The 26,944-nt window shown below is 46.6% G+C and overlaps 1 protein-coding gene and 1 long non-coding RNA gene across 9 annotated transcripts in view; both read left to right on the top strand.

Moving 5' to 3' along the window:
• msi2a (musashi RNA-binding protein 2a) overlaps window positions 1–26,944 on the top strand; it is a 218,608-nt gene that overhangs the window by 109,004 nt on the left and 82,660 nt on the right. For all 8 annotated transcript variants that reach the window (XM_053646207.1, XM_053646206.1, XM_053646213.1 and 5 more), the window contains exon 7: window positions 8,207–8,255. In XM_053646207.1, coding sequence (XP_053502182.1) covers window positions 8,207–8,255 — 49 coding nt within the window. The remainder of the gene's footprint in view (window positions 1–8,206; window positions 8,256–26,944) is intronic.
• On the top strand, window positions 17,099–20,670 carry LOC128620867 (uncharacterized). The gene is made up of 2 exons (XR_008388186.1): window positions 17,099–19,192; window positions 19,223–20,670. It is a non-coding gene; the product is annotated as an uncharacterized LOC128620867 (long non-coding RNA).

Here is a 26,944-nt window from a genome sequence, read left to right as displayed (position 1 = left end):
CTTAAGGTCCCGGCGGTGGCATCTACATTTGATTAATGAAGGATGGGAAATATTTTATTCACTTATTTAGTGAACGTATTCATATTCGAACATGTAGGGTGTACATATGATTAGGGATGAAGTCATTGGATTAAAATAAATAAATAAATAAAATAAATTCCGTATTCAAGACACTGTGCTTAACAAGAAAGCAAATAAAACTCTAGCATTTAGAAGAATCTTTTTACAGTCCACTTTTTTTTTTTTTTTTTAATTCATTCACGTTAATTGGTACAGAATGAACGTCTCGCCGGTTTTAATGGAGATGTATTGAGGAATTTTACACTGGACAAACGTGTGTAGAATTCCATCAAGTCCAGATGAAGGAACTTGCCCGAGGGACAAAGATGAAAACACGACAGCCGCTCTCGGTATCTAGTCCAACAGCACCTGAGCGAGGTGATCTCTGTCCAGTTTCAAGCGGACTCCCAAGTCGAGCGAACCAAACGTGCCGTGTGTTTTCGCTCGCAGCGTTTCATGTTGTTGTTTTTTTGGTAGACGTGAGGCACAGACTGAGCCAAAGGACTAGAGCTGTAGCGCTGCAGAAATGCCATGTGTTCTGGAGATTTGGACCAATGAACCAAAAGAGAAAATAAACGCTGGATTCGATACAGGAAACGTTTTAAACTAGTTATTTATATAATTATCAGTTACTCAGCACAGGCCCCATGTGCTGTAATTTGGTGATTTCTGCGTGCGCTTGGCAAAGGTTTGTTTACCTTTATCCATTCCCGTGTTTGTGACCAAAGCATAAGAGTACGTTTTCGGCCATACGTGTTCCCTCAACTAACGCTTTCTGGTTTCATGCTGTGCGGCGTGAAAACAATCCAGAAGTAGAAGTGTTCTGTTGAAATGTTCAGTGAGTTCTGTTGAACAGCGCCCACATGTATACTGGATTTGAATCCGACAGCTATTCGTAAACTTTCATTTACAGCTTGATACCAAAACTGGTATTTTTTGACACATTCTCCTTTCGCTTACTTCATCTTCATCTCCTCTTTTAACTCTCAGTCTCTCTATCTCTCGGTGTCTTTCTCTGCATTACAGTAGCTGTCACATTCTGCTTACCCACACGGTACGGTACAGTACAGCGGCGGCTCTAATGATCTGTGACTGTGTGTATTCTACCTTTTAAACCGCCGACTCTTCGGGAGGCACATAAAGCAAGAAGCTGTCTTTTATAAAATCACAGTGGAGAAGTGGACTTCACTCCATGTACTTGGAGCTTTGGTCGTATAACAGCTCTCGCGTCCTCGTCTCACGTACGCCTGCAAGACCGAGCCTCATCCACGTGCTGCCTTCGTTTTTATCCGTAACGGATGCGAACGGTGCCGGATGAAAACGTACGCCGCTCAAACACAATCCCGAACCGTTTCTTCCCTCCGCTTCAAACGGCCGCGTTTATTGATCTTTTCTCGCTGTAAACCCAGGAGATGTCTTCGCTGATTTAAAAGGTAGTACGGAAAAATGCTACCTCTATCCTCAGCTTGTCGAGGTTAGACCGTAAATCAGTGTGAATTCTTTTCCACGGTTGGGGTTAGCTTCGTGTCCGGCGAGAGCGTTCCCACACGCACGCGAGAGCTGGAGGTCAGGAGGAGTTTGTCGTTCCCACCGTTGGGAACGGGGTTATAGCGTGACGTCAAACGCCGCGTCCGTGTGGTCCGGGTTGCTGCCGAGGCTCAGGCTGCGGATTCTGCTGGCTCGCTGGAAGGCAGGTATGTCAGATAGGATACTCCAGTTCCTGGACGCTGGATGACCCCAAGGAAGAGGGAGGAAAGGATTTGTAAAGAAGCGTAGTAAGAAACAAATAAAAGGCATGCCTCCGGGGTGTTAGACGCCATTACACCTAGTCAGGATTATGTCCGATTTTGGAATTAGCCACACGCGGATGTAAAATAAGTAAAAGGTGCAGATGCACCCGAGACTGAGAGGAAACAAACTAACGTGGTTTGCATCTTGAATGGCTTGAAGAGAAATGATATGTGAAGCATCTGGGGTTACCATAGCCTTCCTGTCGGCTTGAACCTTCTCCGTCCTCTCTCATTAACAAGGTGTTTCCATCTGCCGAGCTTCTTCTCGCTGGATGTTTTGCTGTTGTTTGTTTTTCACACCGATCTGTATAGGAGGAGATCAGCAGTACTCAAATACCACTCAAAGACCAGCCAGTCTGGCACCACCAAGCCTCTGAGATCACATTTCCACCACCCTTCTGAAGTCCGACGTGAACATTAACTGAAGCTCTTGACACGTTTCTGCATGATCTTACACGCTGAACCGCTGCCGCATGATTGGCTGATTTGGATAATTGCACGAACGAGCAGGGGTACAGGTGTTCCTATAAAAGAAGCCGGCGAGCGTATGACGTGATGTTTATTTGAATGTGGCTATACGAGTGTGACCCCTGCCTTAGAGGTTCTAGATGGGACCCTTTTATCGTAAGCGTGTACGGTAGTTTAATTACGGGAGCCACGCGTTGTTGGTGTACATAAGAAACTCGAAAAAAAACCGTACTTATTAGCAAGTTAACTATGGACTGGACAATCGTAGTGGATGTACGTGCATAGCGAGTGCCGGGTCTGCGTAGTAACATTCCAGAACAGGATGTCGTAAAGGACAGTAAGGCTCTATAGGAGGATGTGCTTATTTTAATTCGGTATAAAAACATGAATACTGATGACAAGCCCCCTGGCGAGAAGTAAAACTTGTTATGTGTGTGTGAGAGTCTGAGTGAGAGAGAGAACATCTCTGGGACGACTTTCTGCTCCTCTCTCTCTCTCTCCCCATCGTGTGGGGAATGTAAATAATGGGGAAATTGCAGTTGATCTAAACTGCTGTCACACTGTATTTCCCCTGCTCTTAAATCTCCAGCAGGCCTGCTATGTTTCCCCGCATCACACCACAAGTCAGCTCGATTATGAATGCCTTTGTCTGCCAATAAATAATTCAAAAGGCTGTTGATTTAAACAGATGCCTATATATGTGTGTGTGTATGTATGTGTGTTTGTGTGTGTGAGCGAGCCAGAGTGGCGTTTTATACGTATGGCTGTTTTGGGTACAGCAGCATAGGTGCAAAGGTTTCTAGGGAAGCAGTGTTCGTTGTCATATCTTCTGACAGAAACACGATAAGCCGCCTCCAGGCCCTCGTGTGAATTTAAACAGCTGCTCCGTTGCTTCCTCTTTGTAATTTTTTCCCCCTTGTATCTCTATGCACCGACTCCAGAGCTTGAATGCTAGTTCATAAATCAGCGCTCCTGCTAGCGCTAACAGTGCAGAATTAGCTTCAGTATAGCTTCCCTTGCTGTACTCCTAGCTTCTTCTTGACGTAGCGCTGGGCTGCTTGAGGTCGTCTCGTGTCATTTAAAGACTCCAGGGCTCTCGGGTTTTATCCAAAGTTTGGAGGGAGATTACATCTGTTAGGGGAGGAGCCACTCGAATATTTGCACCAGCGGTCCCTCAGCCCCACCCAGCACAAATAGAAATGATAACAATTGGTACATCTGATTTAAAAGACAGACAAATTCATCCAAATAAAAATCGATCGTTTTATATATATCGAAAAAATAAAAAGAAAGCACTGTGGCTCAAGGCCAGCCCTGTTTTTTTTTATTTGATGACATAAAATACGTCATCAGTGACGTGTATTCTAGATAATAATATGACATAAATAATAATGGATTTATATTTAAAGCACAGATTTGGCTATATTCAGCTCTCACTATCTTTGATCACAGGCAAGTGATTTGTAAAAGCAAAATGCGAATAAATAAATAAATACATGCATACATACCGTATATTTTCTTCAAACTTCCACTCCGTGTGCGCGCGCATCCACGTTGCCTAGTAACGGACGTGCTTGCAGCGGGATCACGTAACTTACCCGGAAACAACAGATTCTAATTTCTGATTGGCTGCTGGGTGCCGTCTCACTCTGTATAACTCGAGACGACTATGAACTCGGCAGAAAACTTCCCTCCGTGTACCTGCGCCCTCGTCCGTTAATTATATATAATTAATAGGGACAAGTTTTCCCTTACTCTCAGCGTGAGAAATACAAGGAGTGGCGTGTGTCTCACGGTGAATGCGCGAGACTGGAGAGGCCTGAGGCTCTGACGCAGGCATTAGCCAAGTGGTTGAGTTATGCTTGTTATGTAAAGCGTCTGAAGGAAGAAAACATTGTGATGGCGATGGCTCTATGTCTTAATTAGCTTTAGATATCCCTCATTAACTTCTGCTCATGCCCTCTAGCTTTTTGGTCCTATGGGTTATTTAAAAATGAGTAAAATTAGTCATTAGCCTAACAACCGGGCCTATGCTAGTTATGCTAATGAAGTTGGGGGGGGGGGGGGGATGAGGATAAAAACTTGCGCTAGTTTACAAACAGTTAGTTTTCGAAGTTGCTAATGTTTGATAGTTTTTTTTGTGTGTGTTTTTTTTTTTTTGCTCATATGGTGCTTGGGCTGAGCGTCGTGTAATTTAAAGATGCTAACTTAGCCCGTCTAGCAACTCTGCTTTCCTCTCAGATGTTAGCATAATTTATGTCGAGTAAAGGAGAGAACTCTGCTAACGTATGGCTCTAGTGTATTTGAGGTTGTCTCATGGAGTTTGTCCTTTCCTGTCAGATGTTAGCATAGTTTATGCTAGTTTAGTAAAATTAAAAAACAAACAAAAGAAGCTTCAGTTCAGGTTTTCATCCTTCGGGCTGCTAGGTGTTATCACGTGTACTTTAAAGGTGAAAATCTGTCCTTTAGCTAGATGGAGAGTCGGAAAACGTCCCACGCTAACTCTTCTAACCTCTTGCTCACATTGATTTGGGGGTCAATCTCATGTATTTTGAAGTTAAATGAGCTATCAGCCTACAGTAGTCACTGTGCCTTTCTTTTGGACGTTGGCATGAGTTATGTTGGTTAAGTAAGAATCATGAGGAATAAAACCTGTGACAAAGCTGCTCTTTTTTAAAAAAAAAATAAAATATATATATTTATTTTCTTCCCCTATCCAGAGGCACAAACAGCTAGCTTTAAACATCTCGAGCAAACCCGCTCTTAAAGGTACTACGTTAGCCGCTAGCAGAAATCGCCTCCCTCTCAGATTGTTATCACGAGCTGAACTTGTCGGATTAAAAGAGCGTGAGGAAGAAAACCAGTGAAGAAGCAGCGCTTTCTTTTTCTCCAGAGCTACAAAAGGCAGCAGACTTTTTCTGGCTAACATTCACAAGGCTGGAGGTGGCTAGAGGAACCTTTTCTTCATTGTTACAAAAGGCCAGCCACTCCAGCGCAGTTTCCATCGCTCTCCTTTTACATACGATAAGGCCGCCATTATTCTTTGAACCGTTTTCTAGAGAATAGAAGGAGAAAGGAGTGAGATTTCTGCTTCCCTTGAGTGAGCATGCCCTCACCTCATGGTTGTGTGTGTGTGTGTGTGTGTGTGTGTGTGTGTGTGTGTGGTGAAGAGGTCCTTGACCTGCTATCAGATGGTGGAAGAGCACAGTATGTGCTGTGAGAGGCTGCTGTGAAAAGGCCTGCGGTACTGAAGCATCTCTATAAAAGAGACGTGTGTGTCTATATGTGTGTCTCGGTGGAGCGTGACGGACGCTCGACGGTCACGCACCAGGGACTCTCCCGCCGCTGTCCCGCTATGTGTGTATAGATGTATACAATGGCTGAGCTGACTCCATCTCCGAGTGCTCACTGAATCATGACCCGTCCTTCAGTGGAGCAGCTCGCATGGGAATAGCGACACGTCGCTTGCTTAGGATCAGAATCTGTGCTGTGTGTGTGTGTGTGTGTTAGGGCTGTCGAATGCATTTGACACTGAAATTTATTAGACATTTTAGAACAGTAACATGTTCTGAATCGAGAGTTCCATTGCTGTTTGGTTTCACAGTGCAGTTTTCCCACAAGGCAGAAACAAAAACTCTGGCTGAGGGCCGCACAGAACTGGAAAACGCAAGCGAATAATTGGCCTGTTTTAAATCGTAAAAATCACCCGAGCACACAGAACACGTGTAAAATGTTTAGCGTGTCACATCCTGTTTTTATTTTCTCATTTGGTTTATTGATACAAATATCCGGAACACACACGCTGGGTGTGAAATCGCCTACCGTGACAGTACCTACTGCATTCGATTCGGCGCCTGCCGCATTCGATTCGGAGCCTGCCCCATTCGATTCGGAGCCTGCCCCATTCGATTCGGAGCCTGCCGCATTCGGTTCGGAGCCTGCCCCATTCGGTTCGGAGCCTGCCCCATTCGGTTCGGAGCCTGCCCCATTCGGTTCGGCGCCTGCTCCATTCGATTCGGTACCTACTGCTCAGCTGTTGATACGGTACGTACGATCGTATAAGCATGTAGCTTGAATAAAATCCGGACGTACTACATCCACCATGTCAGCATTGTCACGTGACCTACAGCCGATACGCTGCGTTCCGGCATTCATGATTCTGTCGGCTCTTCCACTCCAGTCCCGTTGCCTTATGGGATAGCGCAGTGTCCGGAGGATCTCAGTGGAAGCAGTAGGTCATCCAGGTATTTCTCACCTATCGTTTTACGAATACCGAGAATTCTGACATACTGCTCCTTTAGCGTACTTCCTTTCGTACGTCCTACTATATAGGAGGGTAGTAGAGATATTCGGACACAGCCTCTGCCTTTCTGAAGTGCTCCAGCTCTGTCCCAAAATCCCCAACATTGACTTCCTGCAGTCAGAGTTGAGTCGTTTTCTCACCGTGACCGAATCACCCTGCGGTTTACCGGCATGTGGACCAAGAAACGCACTCGGAAGCAGATGTTTTGGTTCTCACCCGATGGTGTTCTCACCTGCCCAAAGAAGTGCAGCGAGAGGGAGAACACACCAGGGCTTCATTAAAAACGGATTAAACGCTGCATATGTCAAAGTGCACACAACGTTCTAAGCAGAACTAACTGCCGGGTGTGTTTACAAACATTTGTAGGTTTAATTCATGAATATACATGCACACCCACGTTAGTCAATAACGACCGTATTCTTGCTTGAGGACTTCCATATATGGATGCAGATACACACACACACACACACACAGTGGTTCTATGTTATATTGAAATCTGAATATGGAAGTGAGAAGGAGTCAAAGTGGGCGTGTCTTAAAGACAATAGATGGGATTGGGGGTGTGTGTGTGTTTAGAAAAACCCCAGGATGTTCAGGACGTGAGCTCGCTAACCTGCTATTAAAGGTGCAGAGGACCGATAACGGGCATCATTATGGTCTAATAATTATAGAAGCCTCCACACACACACACACACACACACACACACACACACTAGCCTGGCAGTAGTGTTTGGCTTCTGTGCGTGCTCTGTGTTAGACTGCTTCTCTAATTCAAACAAACAGAGGCAATGGAGGCAGGTTGTTCCTGTTTACCCTTGTTTGTGTGTGTATATGTATGTATTTGTGTGTGTGTGCGTGCATGTGCATTCCTTTTCCCATCGCCCTCACGCCGTCAGCCCCCCTCTCGCACGCACCCTCGCTCTGCCATACGCACCCTGCCCGCTCAGAGTGTTACCTAGCGACGGTAACTGGGGCGAGAAACTGAGGACCTTTTGGCTCTGGTCCCCCTCTGGGATATTGTCTCCTATTTTTCTCTCTCTCTCTGTGTGTGTGTGTGTGTGTGTGTGTGTGTGTGCGCGCACCGTAGGTTTATGATGGACAGGGATGAGGGCGTCGACCGAGGCTTATTAGGCCTGAGGTAGATTTTGGTTTGTACTGACACCAAGGAGCAATAAACAACAGTAAATACATGAATGAACTTCCAAAAAAAAAAAAAAAAAAAAGGTGTGTGGGGGGGGCTTCAAACAATAACACTGTAAAGTCTAATCATTTAAAATTTGGTGATTGGTTACACTGTTTTAGTGGGCAGGAAATGTCTGATTATAGAGACATTAGCAACTAGTTAGACTGGGAACCAGAACTGCGCTCTGATTAGCTACCAGTTACACTTGTTACATAAAAACGTTTTGTTAGCGAAGTTAACGTCGGCATTTCTAGATTTAACTGCGACGGAATAAAAAAAATCCCATCGTTAAAATATTTCATCAGGGTTCGGACAATTATTCGTTAGGTCTCTGTCCTGTGCTGCGGTTGACCCCTGACCTCACACCTTTTTATTTATTTATTTATTTTTATTGTCTTGCAGGTAGAAGACGCTATGCTAATGTTCGACAAGACCACTAACAGACACAGAGGTAAGAGCTTACTCTTTACTCTTTACACACATGTATAACGGCGCCCCGCTGTTAAGTCGTCCGTGTCCGTGTGTGCGAGCGTGTGTTAGCGGGTTGTCCTCTATCAGCGTGTCAGTGCCGCGCTCCTGCCTTTATCAGAGCTGTCTGTTTCATTGACGCTTGTTGACTGATTGTCGAATCAGAAGAAGCGTGTGATGGAAGAAGGATCGATGGAGGGGGGGAGTGCCAACCCCCTACATGTCCAGGTTTTGATCTGAGGGTTTGGGGAGTTTTATATACCTTGGCTGCTGTTGTGTGTGTGTGTGTGTGTGTGTGTGTGTGTGTGTGTGTGTGTGTGTGTGTTAGATAAGGGTTGTGATAATGCTGTAGGGAAGCATTGTCATTATCTCTGTCTGTTTTATCTGTCTTTATCTGAGATTAGGAAGAGGCTTCGTCCTAAAGCAGAGGACTTTGCAAAGACACAGTGCTCCTGTCCTACAAGCGCACAATGCGTTAAATGCTAATGCTGCATTCACTGTGTGTGTGTGTGTGTGTGTGTGTGTGTGTGTGTGTGTGTGAGAGAGAGAGATGGGGAGAGACTTCATATTAAAACGAATCATTTGAACAGAATCGTGCTCCTCTTACCCCGAAACATGTTTGAAACGTCCGGAGTGTCGAGTTTTTTTTTTTTTTTAGAACGGATCACGCGCACGCGCACGTCCCCTCTCTTCTGTTTTTCCTCAACATGGCGGAAATGAGATTCCGATTAGCGCTTCGTGCTAGTTTAAAGTTCAATCGCGGTGTCATTTTAGCCGGGTCTCTTCATACGGGTTTGCCGACACATCTGAGGGGAAACGTTGACGCTCCCAACAGTTTGGTGTCGTTTCCATCATCGTCCCGCCTTCACGTCGTCGTATGTAAAACCGTCAGCGGCGACGTCCCTGCTAGCTAAACCTTTAGCCTCCGTCGTAAGATCGCGGCCGTGCGCCGTCTCCGTGGTTCTAGTTGCATAGCGACGGCTTTCTCGTATCTTCGAACCGCTTGAATACCTTTCCCATAGCGGAAGCAGAAACGTTCGCCGTCTCCTTTCGAATTGTGTCGAGAGAAATTTCCGGAAACTGTGGAGAACGTGAGCAGTCAGTGTTTATCTGTATCCAGAGAGGTGTAACAAGGCGTTGGGTTAAAATAACAAAGCACAGGTGCAGCATATATAACAGGAGTTACACTCCTGTCTGCTTTAGTCTCACACACACACACACACACACACACACACTGGTTTATTGAGCAGTGCATTTGAAATGGATTTTGATCTGTAATCTTTTCCAAAGCAGTCGTTCTTAAGATTGACAAGAATGCGAGTTAGAGTTAATAAGGAATAATAAACTTAAGCAGCAGCAATTGAGTCATTTGCATGCAGCAGGTGCAGTTCTTACTCTCTGTGTGTGTGTGTGTGTGTGTGTGTGTGTGTGTGTGTGTGTGTGTGTGTCTTGGTAGGTTTCCGGCGCTGTTTCACTTTGACTCTGCACTGACATACATACAGTAGAACGGTTTAGATGCATTGTGGGTCATCTGGAAACTTCCCACTGAATGACTAAACAGGCTCCTACACACACACACACACACACACACACACAGTCGAGAATAGCAGCTCTTTCCTCTTTTATTTTGGTCTGTAATGAAGCGTGGAGAGCGTTTCTGCTTCAGGACCCGCTGACACACCGTCCTCTTTCACACCAACCTCTCTCTCTCTCTCTCTCTCTCTCTCTCTCTCTCTCTCTCTCTGTCTCTCTCTCTCTCTCGCACACCATCTATATATCTCTCTATCTTGCTCTCTCTGTCTCTAGCAGTCTCTCTTTGTCTCTCTGGCTTTCTCTGTCTGACACACTATCTATATATCTCTATATCTCGCTCTCCGTCTCTAACAGTCTCTCTCTCTCTCTCTCTCGAATGTTAAACGCCCTTCAGACTCGAGCAGGTCATCTCACAGAGGAATCTGATTGAGGCTTATCGAGCAGATCTCGGCCTCGGCCCCCGGTGCGTTCGCATGGAGGTTAAATTAAAGCAGCCCGAGGGAGAAGGTTTCTGTCTCGCTCCTCTCCTCTCCGACGTCATCTGAGCTCCATACACGGACTTCGGTGTTTTAAACAGGGACGGATCTCGAACGAACGAGCGAGCGAGCGAGTGAGTGGTTTTCAATCCTGCTAACTAGCGCAGAGAAACAAGAGACCGGGAGAAGAGGAGAGACACCGCGCCGTAGCGCTTTTCCACCGGCGCTCAGCCTAATCCGGAACCGTTCCACGCTTTTGAACCGCAAAAGTATCAGCTCTCGAGCCACAAAATCAGTTCCGTTACAGCACTGAAGTGCAAGTCTGGAACTGACGGACCGTGACGTTTGAACTCGAAGTGTTTATATAAAGTGTCATTTCAATATTTTCTTCCTCCAACCAAATGTAGTCGATTCTCCAAACCATCTGGTGACGACGCTGGAGCTACGAGGGTAAAGACCGCTCTTACGTAATGGGTGTCTGTCCGTCTCGAGTGACACAGACTCGATTCGTTTATTTGCAGGTTAGATTTTGGTCTCTGCAGAAATGGTGTCAGTATTTAAGTTCCACCTGAAATAATGATGATGTTGATTAATCGCTACATCCCTAAACCCCAATCTAGCAAAAGCCTCTTATACACAGTAAATAGCTAAAAATAGTACAAGCCCATACAGAAAGGTCACAAATTAAAAAAAACAACATAAGTTGCTGGAGCTCCAGAAGAGCTTCCAGACTGTCCTGGAGCGATGGACACCATCCTTCCAAAAGATTTTCCCTGGGTTTATGATGACGGTGCTGGAGAGCGCTCTCGCCGTCTTGCACATCACGCCGTAATCTCTCGTCGCTTTTGGGATCTGGTCAGTCCTGGAAGAGACCACGCCCCCATCAGGATACTTGCGTTTCGGCGTAGGACGGAGTTGATTCAGTCAGAAGAACTCTTGTGGTGGTTTCCAGTGGCGCTCCTTTCTGAAGGAAGACGTGGAGCCAAAAAGTCATGCCAAATAAATAAATGCCCCCTTGAGTATAATGGAGGCTCTGTTTGTTTGTTTGGGGGTTTTTTTTCTTCCCCCCCTTTCTCCACATCTTTGCCTCGTATGATGCATCATGTTTGTGCGTAAATAAACGCCCACGTCTGAGGTAATGGATCAAACTTGTAGGTCTGATGGTTGGCCGAACCAGGGTTGGCACCAGGTCTGAGGGAAAAGGAGAGAATTAGAGACGCACATCAGGGACTTGAAGTAGTGAATGCCAATTAGAATAGCGCTCTCTCTCTCACTCTCTCTCTCTCTCTCTCTCCCTCCCCCTTTCTCTCTTATACTCTCTTGTACCTTTTCCTTGGTTAGACTATTGAACACTATTCTTCAGCCATTCTTTCCAGGTGACCACCGAAGCCAAGATACGCTCGCTTTGTCCTTCCTTATCCTTCTCTCTCTCTCTCTCTCTCTCTCTCTCTCTCTCTCTCTCGTTTGAGGCCTCTGTCTTGAGAGAGCAAGGTCCTCACACAAAAGCGTGTGGAGCACAGCATCTCGCTGGCATTTACAGCACTAAAATGAGGACGATTGTGCTGGAAATTGAGCTTTCCAAAGCCATCAGTCCTGCTGCCCTGCTGCATTGTGGGTTAATGCAATGGCTCTGCTCTCACCGATGCTCACACTGGAGGTGTGTGTGTGTGTGCATGTGTTTGAAGGAGTTCATTGTTCTGGCTGTGGAGGAACATTGTCTCTTTCCTGCTCGCTGTCTGTCTCATCTAGGATTCTAGGCTCGGTTTTTCCTCAGACATCTTTAATCAGTTTGAAGAAGCGGCAAGACGTGCAGAAATAATCATAACGCTGAGACATTTCCATGTTCAGCGGCTGTTAATATGATTGGGAGGTTAAGGGTTGGGGGGGGGGGGTTTACCTAACAGTGTTGTTAAAGTGAGGACGTTAACTTGCATGACGTTAGCAAGAGGACAGCCTTGCTAACGAATACAATGTTTTAAACTGTATAATTATAAGCAAATAGAATATTTTTTTTGAAGTCCAGCTGTTGCTAGGGTGCATTTTATCACTAAACGCCTTATTCTTTTACAAGAGGGCCCTTTTCCTGTGAATCCATCAGAGGATATGCGAGGACGCCCCGTTCGTTCTTTCAGTCCAGTGAACCTCGCTCCAAAAGCTCCTGGTGTCCGAGTCCGGGCGTTTGGTGCACGGACGTGCGAACGCAGCCGATCAGATTTCGGGATTCTGAAGCTGTACGATATGTATAGGATGTGTCGTGAACAGGAAGCTCACACACTGCTGTGCTTGCATCTTTCCTCCAAGGCTGAAATGAGCTTTAATATCAACCAACGACTCGTCAGTTCTGAGATGCACACTATTGTTCTGCACAGTTTGCATTTCTATTAAGACGTGTACCGCATATTAAAGAGAATTATTGTACAGATGAATGCAAAAGGAAAAGGCCCTTTTTTTATGGCCTCGTAGAGCTCTGTTCAACCTGCGTGTGTCCGACTGTGCAGTCTAACCCCTTATTTTCCTGTCAAACCCTGGCTTACCCGGCAGGCGGTGGGTGTTGATGTTGATCCCTGATGCGTGTGTCTGTGTGATGGGGAATCACTGATCACTGAGAGAAACTTCACCAGCACCACACAGCAGATCTATCTATCTATCTATCTATCTATCTATCTATTTATTTATTTATTTATTATTAAACCTGGTTTTTGAGCAGATCTCATTTCCCACGCTCTCGTCTACAAGTGTTTGCGCTTTTTGTTTCACCTTGACTTTTCCTTATGCACGTTACGTACCCCCTATCCCCCCCCCCCCCCCCACAACTCCGTAAAACAAATCGAGGATCACCTTGATGTCCCCGGCGCACCCCGATTCTGCCCCCCCCCCCCAAGCCTCTTGTTTCCTTTAATGAACCGGTAGATGATGAAACGGCGTGAAACATTAACGCTAGCGTGCATCCCCGATAGAGCCGGGGAAGAGTTAGCATCCAGATGGCATCCAATCCACAGAGTTAACAAAGAGCGTGTCTGATCGCAGGTTAAAATTCTGTAGTTTTTTAAAAAATGATGCAAGTGTAAGTAACTTAAGCTGCGATTGGTCACAGCGAAGCGTAGGGATGAAAGCTGATTCGCCGCGGGAAGAGTGGCTCAGGCCTGAGAGAGAGAGAGAGAGAGACGGGAGGAAAAAGAAAGAAAAAAAAAGATGGAGAGAGACAGGTGTTGGGCTGAGCGAGGAATTCTTGGCTGTGGACAAGGTGTTGTTTTGTGTGAGTGTGTGTATGTGTGTAGCATAAAGCACTGGTTTGTTCCTGGAAGTGAAACAGAAGGCTGCATTGTGCGCTTCTCTAATCTGCTTACCTGGATCTGCAGCACAGGGAGCCGGTTCAGTTCCCAGCCTGCAGCAAGAAGCTCAGCTACCGCTCCAAGCTTGTGTGTTTGTGTGTGTGTGTGTGTGTGTGTTCTTTTATTATTTCATGATGTGCCTGCCTGTGTCTGATAACTGTTAAAAGTATTCGTCTGCGCCCGGCTTTGTCTCTGCTATTCTAATATCGGGAATAATGAGACGAGGCATTAAAGGCTCCGATCCTGTCATGCTAAGGCAGTGCTAATGCCTCCATCCTGCTCTTAAGTTGATTGTCAAGGACAAAGCCAAAATACTCTTCAATCAGGCAACGTGCTGTGTGCGTTAGGGGGCACTCGCTTATCCGAGAGAGAGAGAGAGAGAGAGAGGTGGGAAATCTCCACTGTCTGGCATGAGAGACGGTGCGGTTGGCATCAGATGAGTGCCAGGCAATCCTGCTTTCCACTACCCACATTCACAGTCCTCCCTCTCTCTCTCTCTCTCTCTCTCTCTCTCTCTCTCTCTCTCTCTCTGAAATAATTTGAATTCAGCAGAGCTTAATTGGCATGAATGGTCCATGTTGCAGATTATTTACAAAACCAATATAAATACGTAAAAAAAAAAAAAAAGACAAACAGGTTAACGACCGAAATCCATAATTAATCATTAACCAAATAATGTGTTGTCTCAAAATGTTTCAAATTCTTACTAATATATGCAAATGAGAATTTTAAATCTTTGTGTCCGGTCATTCCCGGCACCAGAGAGGTTTGTTTTCTCACATTTCGATGTTTCCCGTGCTTAAAAACCTCCACATACACAATGCAAAATGCCCCGCTAGGAGGATAGCTGGTTGCATCAAGTGTGCTCCATAATAATAATAATAATAATAATAATAATAATAATAGAACAAGATTGCTATTCTGGCAACAGGGGTGCGTGAGCAAGCCTACAGTATTTTAACATCGTAAAGCCACAAAATCGGTGTTGGTTCCTCACGTGACCGGTTGCTGCAGTGTATAGACCTCACGTTCAAGAGAGCTCGGGTCAGACCGTAGAGTAACGGAGGAGAACGTTCGAAAGTTTTGGCCACGTTTCCAGCACGCACGCACACACATCACCCGAGTCAATACAAGCCGTAAACAATAATCCATTATGTTATCGTTCTAAAGTCGTAAAAACAACAAGTTAAAATCTATTCGTCCGCTCACTAGACACGTCACGCGTGCGATAGACTTCTCGTCGTCCTCACGGGAAAAGACCGGAACCTTCTGCGTCTTCTGAACCCACCGTCGTCTTAGACCTTTTCCATTTATCCATCCCTTCACGTTATTTATTAAATTTTTCGACGCCGTCTTACAGTCGTCGCGAAATGAAACCGGCGAGGAAGCGAAAATGCGCGCAACCGAGCACTGAGCATTTCGCTATTCCTTCAGCGAGAGTTACGTGACGATCACCCTCAACCCAAAAACAGTAGCAGCCTCGTCTCATCCGGGAGGCCAACCGACTCGTCTTCTAATACGAACGGGTTAAGTGCCTTTCCAAACCTCCCAAATAATTGCCCCTGCTCTGTTTTCCGATCCCTCCATCAGTCAGAGGAAGCACCCTGCCCCTCTCCCCGTGTTCTCCCTCACTTCTGGCTTCTGACGAGCTCCTCTACATCCGCACTGTTCGCAGGAGGAAAGAAGGGATTACAGTTCAAATAGAGGAGTGTTTCTATCCCGCCTGAAAGGCACCGTGACTTCAGCCGCAGACTTTCATATGTTATCAAGGTGGTTTTTGTCCCGTCCCCCCCACCCCCCCCACCCCCCCGCTCGGCTCTGTCTGACCAGGCCTGAGCTGGTGGAAAGGACGCTGTTGAGCAGAACTCCTTTAGAGGTGAGTTAGTAGTCATTATAATGTGTGTGCCCAAGTGAGCACAAGGGTGTGCGGTGTTGGTCTAGAGAGGGAATTGTGGGTGATTTCCCACAGGCCCACTCGCCTGCTTAACCACGACTCTCGGCAAATGGAATTAGGAACAAGGCGAGATTCGGCGCCGTCGTCTAGAAGCTCCGGCACCTCCACCATTAGCTGCGAAAACTCTCGATGGTATTTCTTTTTTCCTAGCGACTAACCTGATGTCAGCGATTAGTGTGAATGTCATTTAAATGGCACACCTAATCACATGCATCCTCCTCTTTCTCTTCTCTCTCTCTCTCTCTCTCTCTCTCTCCTTTTCCCACCCGAGGGCTTTTCTCCCAGGCCTCATCACAGTGACAAAGGAAATGATGTGTTCACTCACTCTTAATCACTGCTCAGCTCATCAGCCAGCTGCCAGGAGAAAAGCATGCATTTATGAGTGTGTGTGTGTGTGTGTAGGAGGAAGGGCATGAAATTCAGGCAGCACCTAACACTTCCGTTGCACCTCAACTGCCTGCCCAGGTCTACCGCCCCCTTGCCCACCTTGTTGCCCGTTCCGGCTAATTACGCCCTCTTCGCTCGTTAATGACCAAACGGTCCTCGTAGGACTTGCCAAAGAGGTCGCTTGCTCCGGGCTTGGAGAGCTTGGCACTGCAAGTCCACACAGCAAGACGGAGAGACCAGACCAGAACCGAGGCAGTCTTAATCAGATAAGGAATCAACGCACCATGCTATTAAAAACCGAATTTAGTCACGCTCGCCCCATTCCGTGTCCTCTCTTCATGCCGCACAGGCATGAAGGACGTTCTCCAGCAGATAATAGACTTTTTTTTTTTCTTTTCTTTTTTTTTAAGCCAGAGGAAGGAAGCAGACCCTGCAGCTGTGTGTAGATGGAGTCTCCAGGAAATGAAACCCCCTGCTGCCAAATCATTCATAAATAGAGTTATGTAACCTTTGACCTGTTATAGCTCTATCCGTCCAGCAGCATGGAGAATCTGGCCTGATCCCTTCATCATTACTGAACATATTTAACTCCCCCAGAGACGGAGGGAGGACAGTCCTACAGGAGTCCTCGCTGCTTCATGGAACTCTCGTCTAACGGTGTCGTCAGTAGGCACGTTATCCTGGTTAAGGCCGCAGTGGACCTGAGCACCAGCCAGGAGTACACTCTGGTTGGGATTCCAGTCCATTGGTGGACACCATCTTCTAGGGGTAATTTAGACTTGGAAATCCTCCAACTAGCGAAGTCTTGGAAGATACCCACACATGGGGACGTGGGGATACCCCACAGCCAGGGTCAATCCTGGAACCCTGGAGTTGTGAGGCAGCTGTGCTATTTTCCCTTTGAGTAGACTTCTATAGGAGGAGGACGCATTCATTATGTGTAAAACACTGTCTTTTGAAGATGGGTTTCGTTTCTGAGAATCTGCTTTACGTTGTTTATCACTGAAAGTGTGTGTGTGAGAGAGAGAGAGAGAGAGAGAAAATGATGGAGGGAGAAGGAGATGGAAAGCAAGGCCCATTGTTGATACTCCAGACCACAGTCTCCTGCTAAAGTGGAGCGTAAACCCCAGTGGCGTTGGGGCTTGCCGAGGCGGCGGTAAACATAAGGTCTGGAAATGTGTTTGAGGCAGCGGAGTTGTGTTTTCATATTAAACGAGTGCTGGCAGCTTCGTGGGCCGAGCTTTATAAATATCTAATGCGGTGAGCACTATTAACAGCTGTGTTGTGTTGTGTTGTGCCAGCAGCACAGAGTGTGTGTGTGTGTGTGTGTGTGTTTGGGTGGAGACATACTGTACCCTCCACCCATCTGATCTGATCACCCCACTGCCACACTCATCTGCCATCTCTCTCTTTCTCTCTGTCTCTCTCTCTGTCTGTCTCCCTGTCCCTGTCTCTCTCTCTGTCTCCCTGTCTCTGTCTCTCTCTCTCTGTCTCCCTGTCTGTCTCTCTCTGTCTCCCTGTCTGTGTCTCTCTCTCTCTGTCTCCCTGTCTGTGTCTCTCTCTCTCTGTCTCCCTGTCTCTCTTTCTGTCTCCCTTTCACTCTGTCTCTCTGTCTGTCTTTCTCTCTCTCTCTGTCTCTGTTTGTCTCTCTCTCTGTCTTTCTCTCTCTCTCTTTCTCTCTGTCTTTCTGTCTCCCTGTCCGTTTTTCTCTCAGTCCGTCTCTCTTTCTCTATCTCTGTCTCTCTTTCTCTCTCTCTCTCTCTGTCTGTCTTTCTCTCAATATGTCTTTCTGTCTCCCTGTCCATCTTTCTCTCAGTCTGTCTCTCTCTCTTTCTCTGTCTCTCTTGCTCTTCCTTTCTCTCTCTGTCTCTTTCTCTCGCACACACACTCTCTCTCTCTTTCTCTCTCTCTCTCTCTCTCTCTCTCTCTCTCTCTGTGTATCTGTGCATTACTGAGCCTACAGTTTTTTTTTATTGAGTTGACTCACTGAAGTTTTTTTGACCGAACTTTTCTTTATTGCATCGAGGAAAAATGATTTGATTTAGGAACACTAACTCGGTGGTTCTCTTTCTCTTCGAGGGAGTCGGAACTCTGGGACACTCGCATTAACTCGGAGTGTAGAAGAGAAAATGACTGAACTCTGGTTTTCCTAGGTAATTTTTCTAGTTCGGCAAAAACGCAATTTCCAACAATTTTCCCCTAGAGCTACAAGGCCCATGCAGCTCAACAACTGATGGAAGCCAATTTCTTACAAAATCATTTCCATAAATACAGCCGCAATCTTCATATACACTTGCTGCGGTTTAATTTCTTAAACTTTTGAGTCGATATTTACAAATTCATATCTATTCTTATCGCACGTTGCTGTCTTCGAACTCTGGGAGGTGGAGCCTAGGGTGAACTAGCATTAGGGGTAAACAAAAAAAAAAGAAAGAAAAAAAACAAGCAAATAAAGGTGATTCTGATTTCCCAAGATGGCCGACACCACATTGTGACAGCATTTCTCCACAAGGTCAACGTTTCTTCATGTTTCTAGGCTGTGTCCTAAACCACATGATCGAGTCTTGGTGGTATTGCTGAAGAACTGGATGTGGGTCGATGCAGACATTCAGTGGAAAAAAAAAAGAGATTTTGGGTGAGAGAGACTTTACTCGTTAGCTACGTTAGATTGTAGATTTTAAAAAAAAAAAAAAGGACATCAAACATGTCTTTGCGTGTTTGGTTTAAATTATATTGAACTCTTCTTTTCAGAGCCTTGGGCAGAACGAGTGAAGGTCGGATCTAAGTAATTTCTCCGGCGAGATTAATCCTTTATAAAGGAGTGTGTCATATCACACACCCCCTTCTCCAAACCGCTGCGCTCTCTTTTTATGTGTTTTGAGTAAATATTGACGGAGTGTTATTTGCACACTCTTGTTAATTCAGCATTTAATTGATTCTGGGATATTAATGCTCGCAGCATTGTGTCACTCTGAATTCAACATTTGCAGACTTTAATTTTCGACCTGCCTGGAGCCGTTAACTTTTTGTCTTAACGGGTGAAAACACAAGCTGATGTTTGTGTTTGGCTGATGTTACTTAGTCGTGTTTATTTCCAGAATGTTCTGGAAGTCCTGGCCCAACATGTAATTTGAGCAAGTCAGGATGTTCTGTTTCATCAATTCATTGACGGATGTGTGGCCTCTGTGTTCCTCTTAAAGAGGGAGGTGTGGCCTCTGTATCCCTCCCAGTGAAGGAGGTGTGGCCTCCATCTCTCCTTGTGAAAGAGGTGTGGCTTCTCTATCTGTCCCAGTGAAGGTGTGGCCTCTGTGTTCCTCGTAATGATAGAGGTGTGGCTTTTGTATCTGTCCTAGTAAAGGTGTGGCTTATGTGTCAGTGAAGGAGGCGTGACTTCTGTGCCTGTCATTCTTAGTCATTCTTAGCAATTCTGTACTCTGTGTCCCAGTGACATGTGAGGTGTGGCCACTGTTGGTCTCAGTGGAGGAGGTGTGGCCACTGTTAGTCTCAGGGAAGGAGGTGTGGCCACTGTTAGTCTCAGGGAAGGAGGTGTGGCCACTGTTAGTCTCAGAGAAGGAGGCGTGGTCTCTGTTCATATTAGAGAAGGAGGTGTGACCACTGTTGATCTTAGAGAAGGAGGTGTGGTCTGTGTGTTCATATTAGAGAAGGAGGTGTGGCCACTCTTAGTCTCAGGGAAGGAGGTGTGGCCGCTGTTAGTCTCAGGGAAGGAGGTGTGGCCACTTTTGGCCTCAGAGAAGCAAGTGTGGTCTCTGTGTTCATATTAGAGAAGGAGGTGTGGCCACTGTTAGTCTCAGGGAAGGAGGTGTGGCCACTGTTGATCTTAGAGAAGGAGGTGTGGTCTGTGTGTTCATATTAGAGAAGGAGGTGTGGCCACTGTTAGTCTCAGGGAAGGAGGTGTGGCCACTGTTAGTCTCAGGGAAGGAGGTGTGGCCACTGTTGGCCTCAGAGAAGGAGGTGTGCCCACTGTGAACCTCAGTGAAGGCGTGGTTTCCGTCAATCCATGTGGTGTGTAATCTGTCCAGTCTCTGTAGGAGTTTCCCAAATCCGTCCGCTAAAAGTTTGTTTTGCACAGAACTGAATCGCACTGAAACCTCGGCTGCTTAAAATGTATCTTTAAAACATCAGACCACCAAAACTCGCGTCTCTGAGATGCGCGCTCCTCTCTGCCGGAGTTCAGGGTCGCGGGTGGATGTTCTGTGAGCTGTAGTCTGATTCCGGTTTCTCAGCGGCTGGCTCGTGCGTTTTAACCTGCATAACAGCGGAACACGGGGGGTTTGGCCGAGGGCTCTCAGCTGTGCGATCAGCCGCTTGTTGTGGAAATGGTTTTGATAAATAATAAAGCAGGTAATAACTAGTTGGTGGTGAGGGCATACACCTCGCCATGAGTGCGATCAGATGTGGATAATGAGTGAACAGGGTTACGACTGCAGCATCCATTATTAAACCTTTACCTTCCCTCTTCCTCTTGCTCCTGCGTACCCCTCCCCACGCCTCTCTCTCTCCCTCCCCACACCTCTCTCTCTCCCTCCCCACACCTCTCTCTCCCTCCCTCCCCACACCTTTCTCTCTCCCTCCCTCCCTCCCTCTTTCTGACAGCTGAGACAGGCCTGTACACTTCTCTCTCTCCCAGTGGAGGAGTCAGGTGTGTTTTTCATATAATGGGTATGTATGTTTCATTAGGAATGGGACATTTTGTTTTCTTTAAAGCAAAAACTCAGGAGATATTTTGTTTAAATATAATCTTTATTATTAGAACCTCATGTACTTTACAGTTTAGTATTCAGTATGTCTTTTCCACCGGAAGGCGACAGGAAGCAGTAGTCAGGATGACTAGTAGTCATGATGTTCAGCTAAAATGAGTAAAGTATGATTAACTCTCTCTCTCTCTCTCTCTCTCTCTCTCTCTCTCTCTCTCTCTCCCTCTATATATATATACATGCATATATATATATGTACACACACACGGCGAATGCTGTGATTTGTTTATTAAATGTGTGCATGTTTGCTAGTTGGTTTATATAAATAATATTCAGAAGTGGTTCATTTCATCACCACCTCACAGCTCCAGGTATCTGCCCCAAAACAGCGAGTGGATTGGTGACTCTAAATTGGCCGTGTGTGGGTGGGTGGGTGGGGGGGGTGTGTGTGTATGTGAAATGGGAGGCCAGGTTGCCGGCTCATTAGTTACTCAGAGAGGAGGACACAGGATGGAGAGAGAGCTAATGTGTGGACATTTGTGAGAGAGACTCATTACCTCCTCTCATTCCTCTCCATCATCCTCCTGTTTTCCTTCCTTTGTCCCCACTTCATTCAGCTCCACCTGTGTCTCTCTCTCTCTCTACTTTTCTTTGTCTCATATGCCATCTCTTGTTCTCTCTCTCTCGTATATCATGAGCTCTCTATGAGCTGTCTATGCAGTGATGCGTTGCCCTGACGGGTTGCCAGTCACTCTCAGACTCCCCACCCACTGTCCTGCTAATGGCACCGCAGCGCTAATTGCACTCTCTTTTCTCTCAATTAAGCTTCAGTCCACCTTTTCCATTGTGTGTGTGTGTGTGTGTGTGTAATAAACAAACCTGTTGTCAAGCGTGCGTTCCCTCGGGTTTCCCCCCTTCACCTCGTGCAATGTCTCTTTCTATCCATCAAGGACATTCTTCCATGATTTCATCTTCCCTCTCTCCTCCTTTTCTGTATCTGCTGTTTGAAAGAGAGAGAGAGAGAGATCCATGAATCTTAATGCGGCCGCTGAAATTGATTCAGAACGATGCAGAAGCAATTGTTCTCTAAGCCTTTCTCTCCTCGTGTAAACACTCCTCAGAGTTTCCTAAACGGTAGAGCATGCATCACGTCCAGCCCGCTTTCTCCACCGGATAAAATAACCGCAGTGTTTTAGTGCTTTTGAGAAAACTAATGCTCAAACTCCGAACTGTTTTCCCACCGTAGGCTCTGACGCTGGTTTGTGGAACCACTGAACCGTCACGCATTCCCACTGGTGTTACTGGTGAACCATTACATCATCAGAAGGGCAGGAAATGTTCTTTGGGTTTGAAAACACATTTAATCATTCGGAGTAAAATTCTCGAGAATGCACACGATCGTTAGGCCTGTAAACGTTTTTGCTGTGGAAAAAATATCCTTGTTGTACCTTTTTGGATTTTTACTGCATCCTTTCCAACGTGGCCTTAATGGCTCGTTTATTTATTTATGTATTTATTTATTTATTTATTTATTTGAAATTTAACCCAATTTTCTGCCATTCATTTATTAATCCATATATTTATTCCTTTATTTGCTTTTTTTAATTTAACCCCCATTATTTATTTATTTATTATTTATTTTAAAAAAAAATTGTCCTTTTAACTATAGAAGACGAAACAGGAAGGAGAGGTAAGGAAGAGGAAACGGCGTTTCTACAGGAGTGTAGACACTACTTACACCAGCACTCTGAGCTGATGGTTACCGTCTACAGAGCTATCCGATCTAACCGTTTAGTTCTCACGCCTCCCCACCGTGTACGTCGGATGAACGTGTGTGTGTGTGTGTGTGTGTGTGTGTGTGGTTCGTCTGATCTCACACACCAGAGAATTGCGCTGGAGCTGTATTGGTGAGGTGAGCATCTGTGTTTAGTCGAGTTCTCTGCAGATCACACAGCCACTTTGATAAGTGATGACTGGGAGAGCGGAGCTCTGTGTGTGTGTGTGTGTGTGAGAGAGAGAGAAGTGGAGACTTTTATGTATCTGCACAGGAGTTGTGACTTCCTTTAGGACTTACCTCAACTCCCCGACTCGACTCGTACTCCCCTCCCGTATTTTCCAGACGGTGTATGTTTATATTTGATATTTTCTGCTCTGACGGATGCGGAGACTTTCACTCTAAAGCCACGTGGATGTTATAATCTGGGATTTAGCCGAAGGGTAACGTGCCTGTGTTTGTTTCTGTGGATACGTTAGAGTAAGCGTTTTGCCTCGTGATACTTTGCAGATTGCACGCTTCAGCCTGTATCGCACGTGTAAACGGAAACGGTTGTTGCGGCGAGCAGACGTCAGCGACTCGGACCTTTTAAAGCTACCATCTTAAGGCCTAGGCGTACGACGTCGTGCGGAGACTTTGCTCGCCGCGTCCCGGACGTCGTACCGTAGCTGGCTGAACTCTGCAGGGGGAAAAAAAAAAACATGCTACGCAGCCAAACTGTCAATATTTATTCTAAACAAACAACCGAGCGTCGAGGCCGATTTATTCCAACACGGAAGGCTTCCAGGATTGCAGATTTCTTCCTGTAGCCTCGGAAATCGTCGTGACGTTTTGCCACTTGGAGCGCTCGTACGCGAAGTATGCTAAACAAACCAACCGGGTAACGTCTGTGGAGAGCGTTGACGCAAACGTGAATATAAAACCGTCGACCGGACGAGTATTCGATTCGTTAAAGAGCCGTCGCTTTTTCTACCTCGCGAATTTCTATCGCGACTCCAGTGGACCGTCTGGTTTTGTTTTGGTTTCCTGTTTTGGTCCCAAGCTCGTCTTCTGATCGGTTCCTTTCCCCTGAACGTGTGCGCCTATCGATAGTTTCCCCTTAATTATTCCCATCTGTATTCCCTGCGGCCTTCGCGAAGTCTTGTGGAGTAAAAATTTAAAATGGACTCGGTGAAATTGACATGGACTCGAAATAATCTTAAGCTCACCAGGGTTACTGATATTTCTAGATGTTTCTGTGCTACAGCAGTGAACTTAAAAAAAAAAACAGAAGTGAAGCTCCACGCTAGAGCAGTAGAGCAGCAGTGATGGGAATCTCAGTGAGTCAGATCATTTGACTCGGGTCTCGGCTCTCCGATGGGAGTCGACTCTTTTTCGGCTCCCCAAATGATTCGTTACCCTCCCCCTCCCCTTTCTGCACCGGATAAAGTTTGCGGTTTTATGTCAGGCGATGGTGGTTCTCTGCCTAACTGTAATCGACAGAATAATGTCATTTTGTGTTTTATGAAATGCTCAATAGTTTAAAAATCAGCAAGGTCCTTACGACCTCCACGCACGCACGCGCCTCGTGTGTACACTCTTTTATTTAGCAGGTATTGTGCTCAGAACAATCTTTCATGCGTCTTGTCATTATGCGCTGTTATATGCGATGCACAGTTACACGGTTATGTGAGAATTTTCCATTTTAATCATCTGGGAGATCTGATTGTGATCTAAACTTGGCAGAGAACAATTATCACACACAAACTGTGTGTGTGTGGGGGGGGGGGGGGGCGGTTCTCTGCAAAAGGTGATGGTTTAAATGACATCAGAAGAATTGTGCATTACAGTCATCAGCCTGCAGTCACACACTGACGGAGAGAGAGAAGACATGTCTCTTCCTCGGTTCACGTGACGTCTCCACCTGTCTCCGCTGTCTGGGTGACCCTTTTTTCTCCTCCGCCCTCAGGAGACTCTCGTGCTCTTTCCGTCCCTGCGTGTCCTGAGGATTCTCTTTCTCTCGTTCCGGTCTCGAAGGAGTCTCGCTCCGTGATCCCTCGCTTTCTCTCCTCCATCCATCAAACCCCTCCGCTGCTTCATCCCTCCCACATTAACGTCTCTCAAATGCCACTTTGCTCTGGGTTCTTTTTCTTCTTCCTGCACTTTTGTTCCTCGCCTCCTGACCCGAACCGAGTCTCCGCTCTGGAGTCCCTCTCTCCCGTCTCTTCCTCCCTCCGTCCGTCTTCTGTGCTGTTGGTATCTGTGCAGAGTGGCACATCCCCGGTGAAAAGTCCCTGAAAAACGTTGGCCCGAGAGCGATCGCATGCACGCGCGCGCACATTGTCCGTACACGCTTCCCGGTCTTTGTGTTTCCTTTGTGTTCAATCAAAATGCTAATGGCACAGATATGATTGTGGCTCTCGTTGATAAGAGGAGAACGATAGCGTCTCGGATACGGGCAGCGCGCGACGGCGAACGCCTCGCTCCGCAATTCAATTATTTCTAATTACAATGGCGGTAATAAAAGAGAACAAATTGCTTAATGATGACTGTTTCTCCAGCAACAGCGCATGCCGACGCACACACTCTCGGGCTTCCTCGTGACTTTTAGCTGTAATTAGAGCCATCCCTGATTTCTTTTCTTTTCTTTTTTTTCTTCTTCCTGGCCTCTGGATTTGTTTGTTTATGCCCCTGCTTGGCTTTGGGAGCGATCCTTACACTTTCCATGTGTTGTTACATGTATGGCTCGTCTCCCGTGGGCCTCTCTGGTTTCACGCTTGAATAATAAACACTGTGTGTGTGTGTGTGTGTGTGTGTGTGTGTGTGTGTGTGTGTGCCCCACCTACGTCTGAGTGTTTGTGGGTGTAACTGCTCCAGGATTGTCTGCAAGTGAAGTGCAGGGGGAAAAGGCGTCTGTCTTCCAATTTGTCAAGGTTTCTTTTCCAGCATGCTGTGGGTGGAGGGGGTTTTAATAGGCTGTGTTTTATTTTTAACGTGTCAGTCTTCCCGGCCGCTTCCCCAGCTTATTAACCCGTCCTGGCTGGTATCTAGCCGAATATGCTTACTATGCACAGCGTGTATACACTCCTTCATATGCTAGGAGGAAGAATCTGCTCCTCTTATTGATGGATACACGTCTGTTAGGGGCGCAGCGGTACACTGGTGTGACAGGATGATGAATCAATCTCTCTCTCTCTCTCCATGTCTCTCTCCATCTCTCTCTCACACACAAATATATGCCTAGAACACTATTAGGTTGTTTTTTTTTTTTGCTTAGTTTTTTTGGATGTAAAAGGCAGCAGATTGCTGTAAGTTGTGCTGTTTTTCTTTTTTTTATTTGTATTCGGGCAAACCCCGCCTCCTGCTCGATGATTACTTACATTAAACGTGGAAAAATGCAGTAATCGGTACAAAATATATACAGTAGGGATGTAATGCAGGGTCATTACCTGTATCTGTATCATGCTCCAAATATCCGTTTCTGTATTCGGATTTAAACCCAAAGTCGGCGTGGAATAAACCGCAAACGGACGATAGGAACAATTCTCAGATGTGGAAATATTCAGCAGTGTCAGTATGGAGCGGGAATTCTGCCTCAGTGTCGGTATGGAGCGGGAATTCGGCCTCAGTGTCGGTATAGAGCGGGAATTCGGCCTCAGTGTCGGTATGGAGCGGGAATTCTGCCTCAGTGTCGGTATGGAGCGGGAATTCTGCCTCAGTGTCGGTATGGAGCGGGAATTCTGCCTCAGTGTCGGTATAGAGCGGGAATTCGGCCTCAGTGTCGGTATGGAGCGGGAATTCTGCCTCAGTGTCGGTATAGAGCGGGAATTCAGCCTCAGTGTCGGTATGGAGCGGGAATTCTGCCTCAGTGTCGGTATGGAGCGGGAATTCGGCCTCAGTGTCGGTATGGAGCGGGAATTCGGCCTCAGTGTCAGTATGGAGCAGGAATTCTGCAGCGGTGTCGGTATGGAGCGGGAATTCGGCCTCAGTGTCGGTATGAAGCGGGAATTCGGCCTCAGTGTCGGTATGAAGCGGGAATTCGGCCTCAGTGTCGGTATAGAGCGGGAATTCTGCCTCAGTGTCGGTATGGAGCGGGAATTCGGCCTCAGTGTCGGTATGGAGCAGGAATTCTGCAGCGGTGTCGGTATGGAGTGGGAATTCTGCCTCAGTGTCGGTATGGAGCGGGAATTCTGCCTCAGTGTCAGTATGGAGCAGGAATTCTGCAGCGGTGTCGGTATGGAGTGGGAATTCTGCCTCAGTGTCGGTATGGAGCGGGAATTCGGCCTCAGTGTCAGTATGGAGCAGGAATTCTGCAGCGGTGTCGGTATGGAGCGGGAATTCGGCCTCAGTGTCAGTATGGAGCAGGAATTCTGCAGCGGTGTCGGTATGGAGTGGGAATTCTGCCTCAGTGTCGGTATGGAGCGGGAATTCTGCCTCAGTGTCGGTATGGAGCAGGAATTCTGCCTCAGTGTCGGTATGGAGCGGGAATTCGGCCTCAGTGTCAGTATGGAGCAGGAATTCT

The sequence above is a fragment of the Ictalurus furcatus genome, chromosome 16 (assembly GCF_023375685.1).
Source record: "Ictalurus furcatus strain D&B chromosome 16, Billie_1.0, whole genome shotgun sequence".
NCBI lineage: Eukaryota > Metazoa > Chordata > Actinopteri > Siluriformes > Ictaluridae > Ictalurus > Ictalurus furcatus.
Note: the sequence above shows the minus strand (reverse complement) of the source record. Positions and strands in the feature narration are given on the sequence as shown.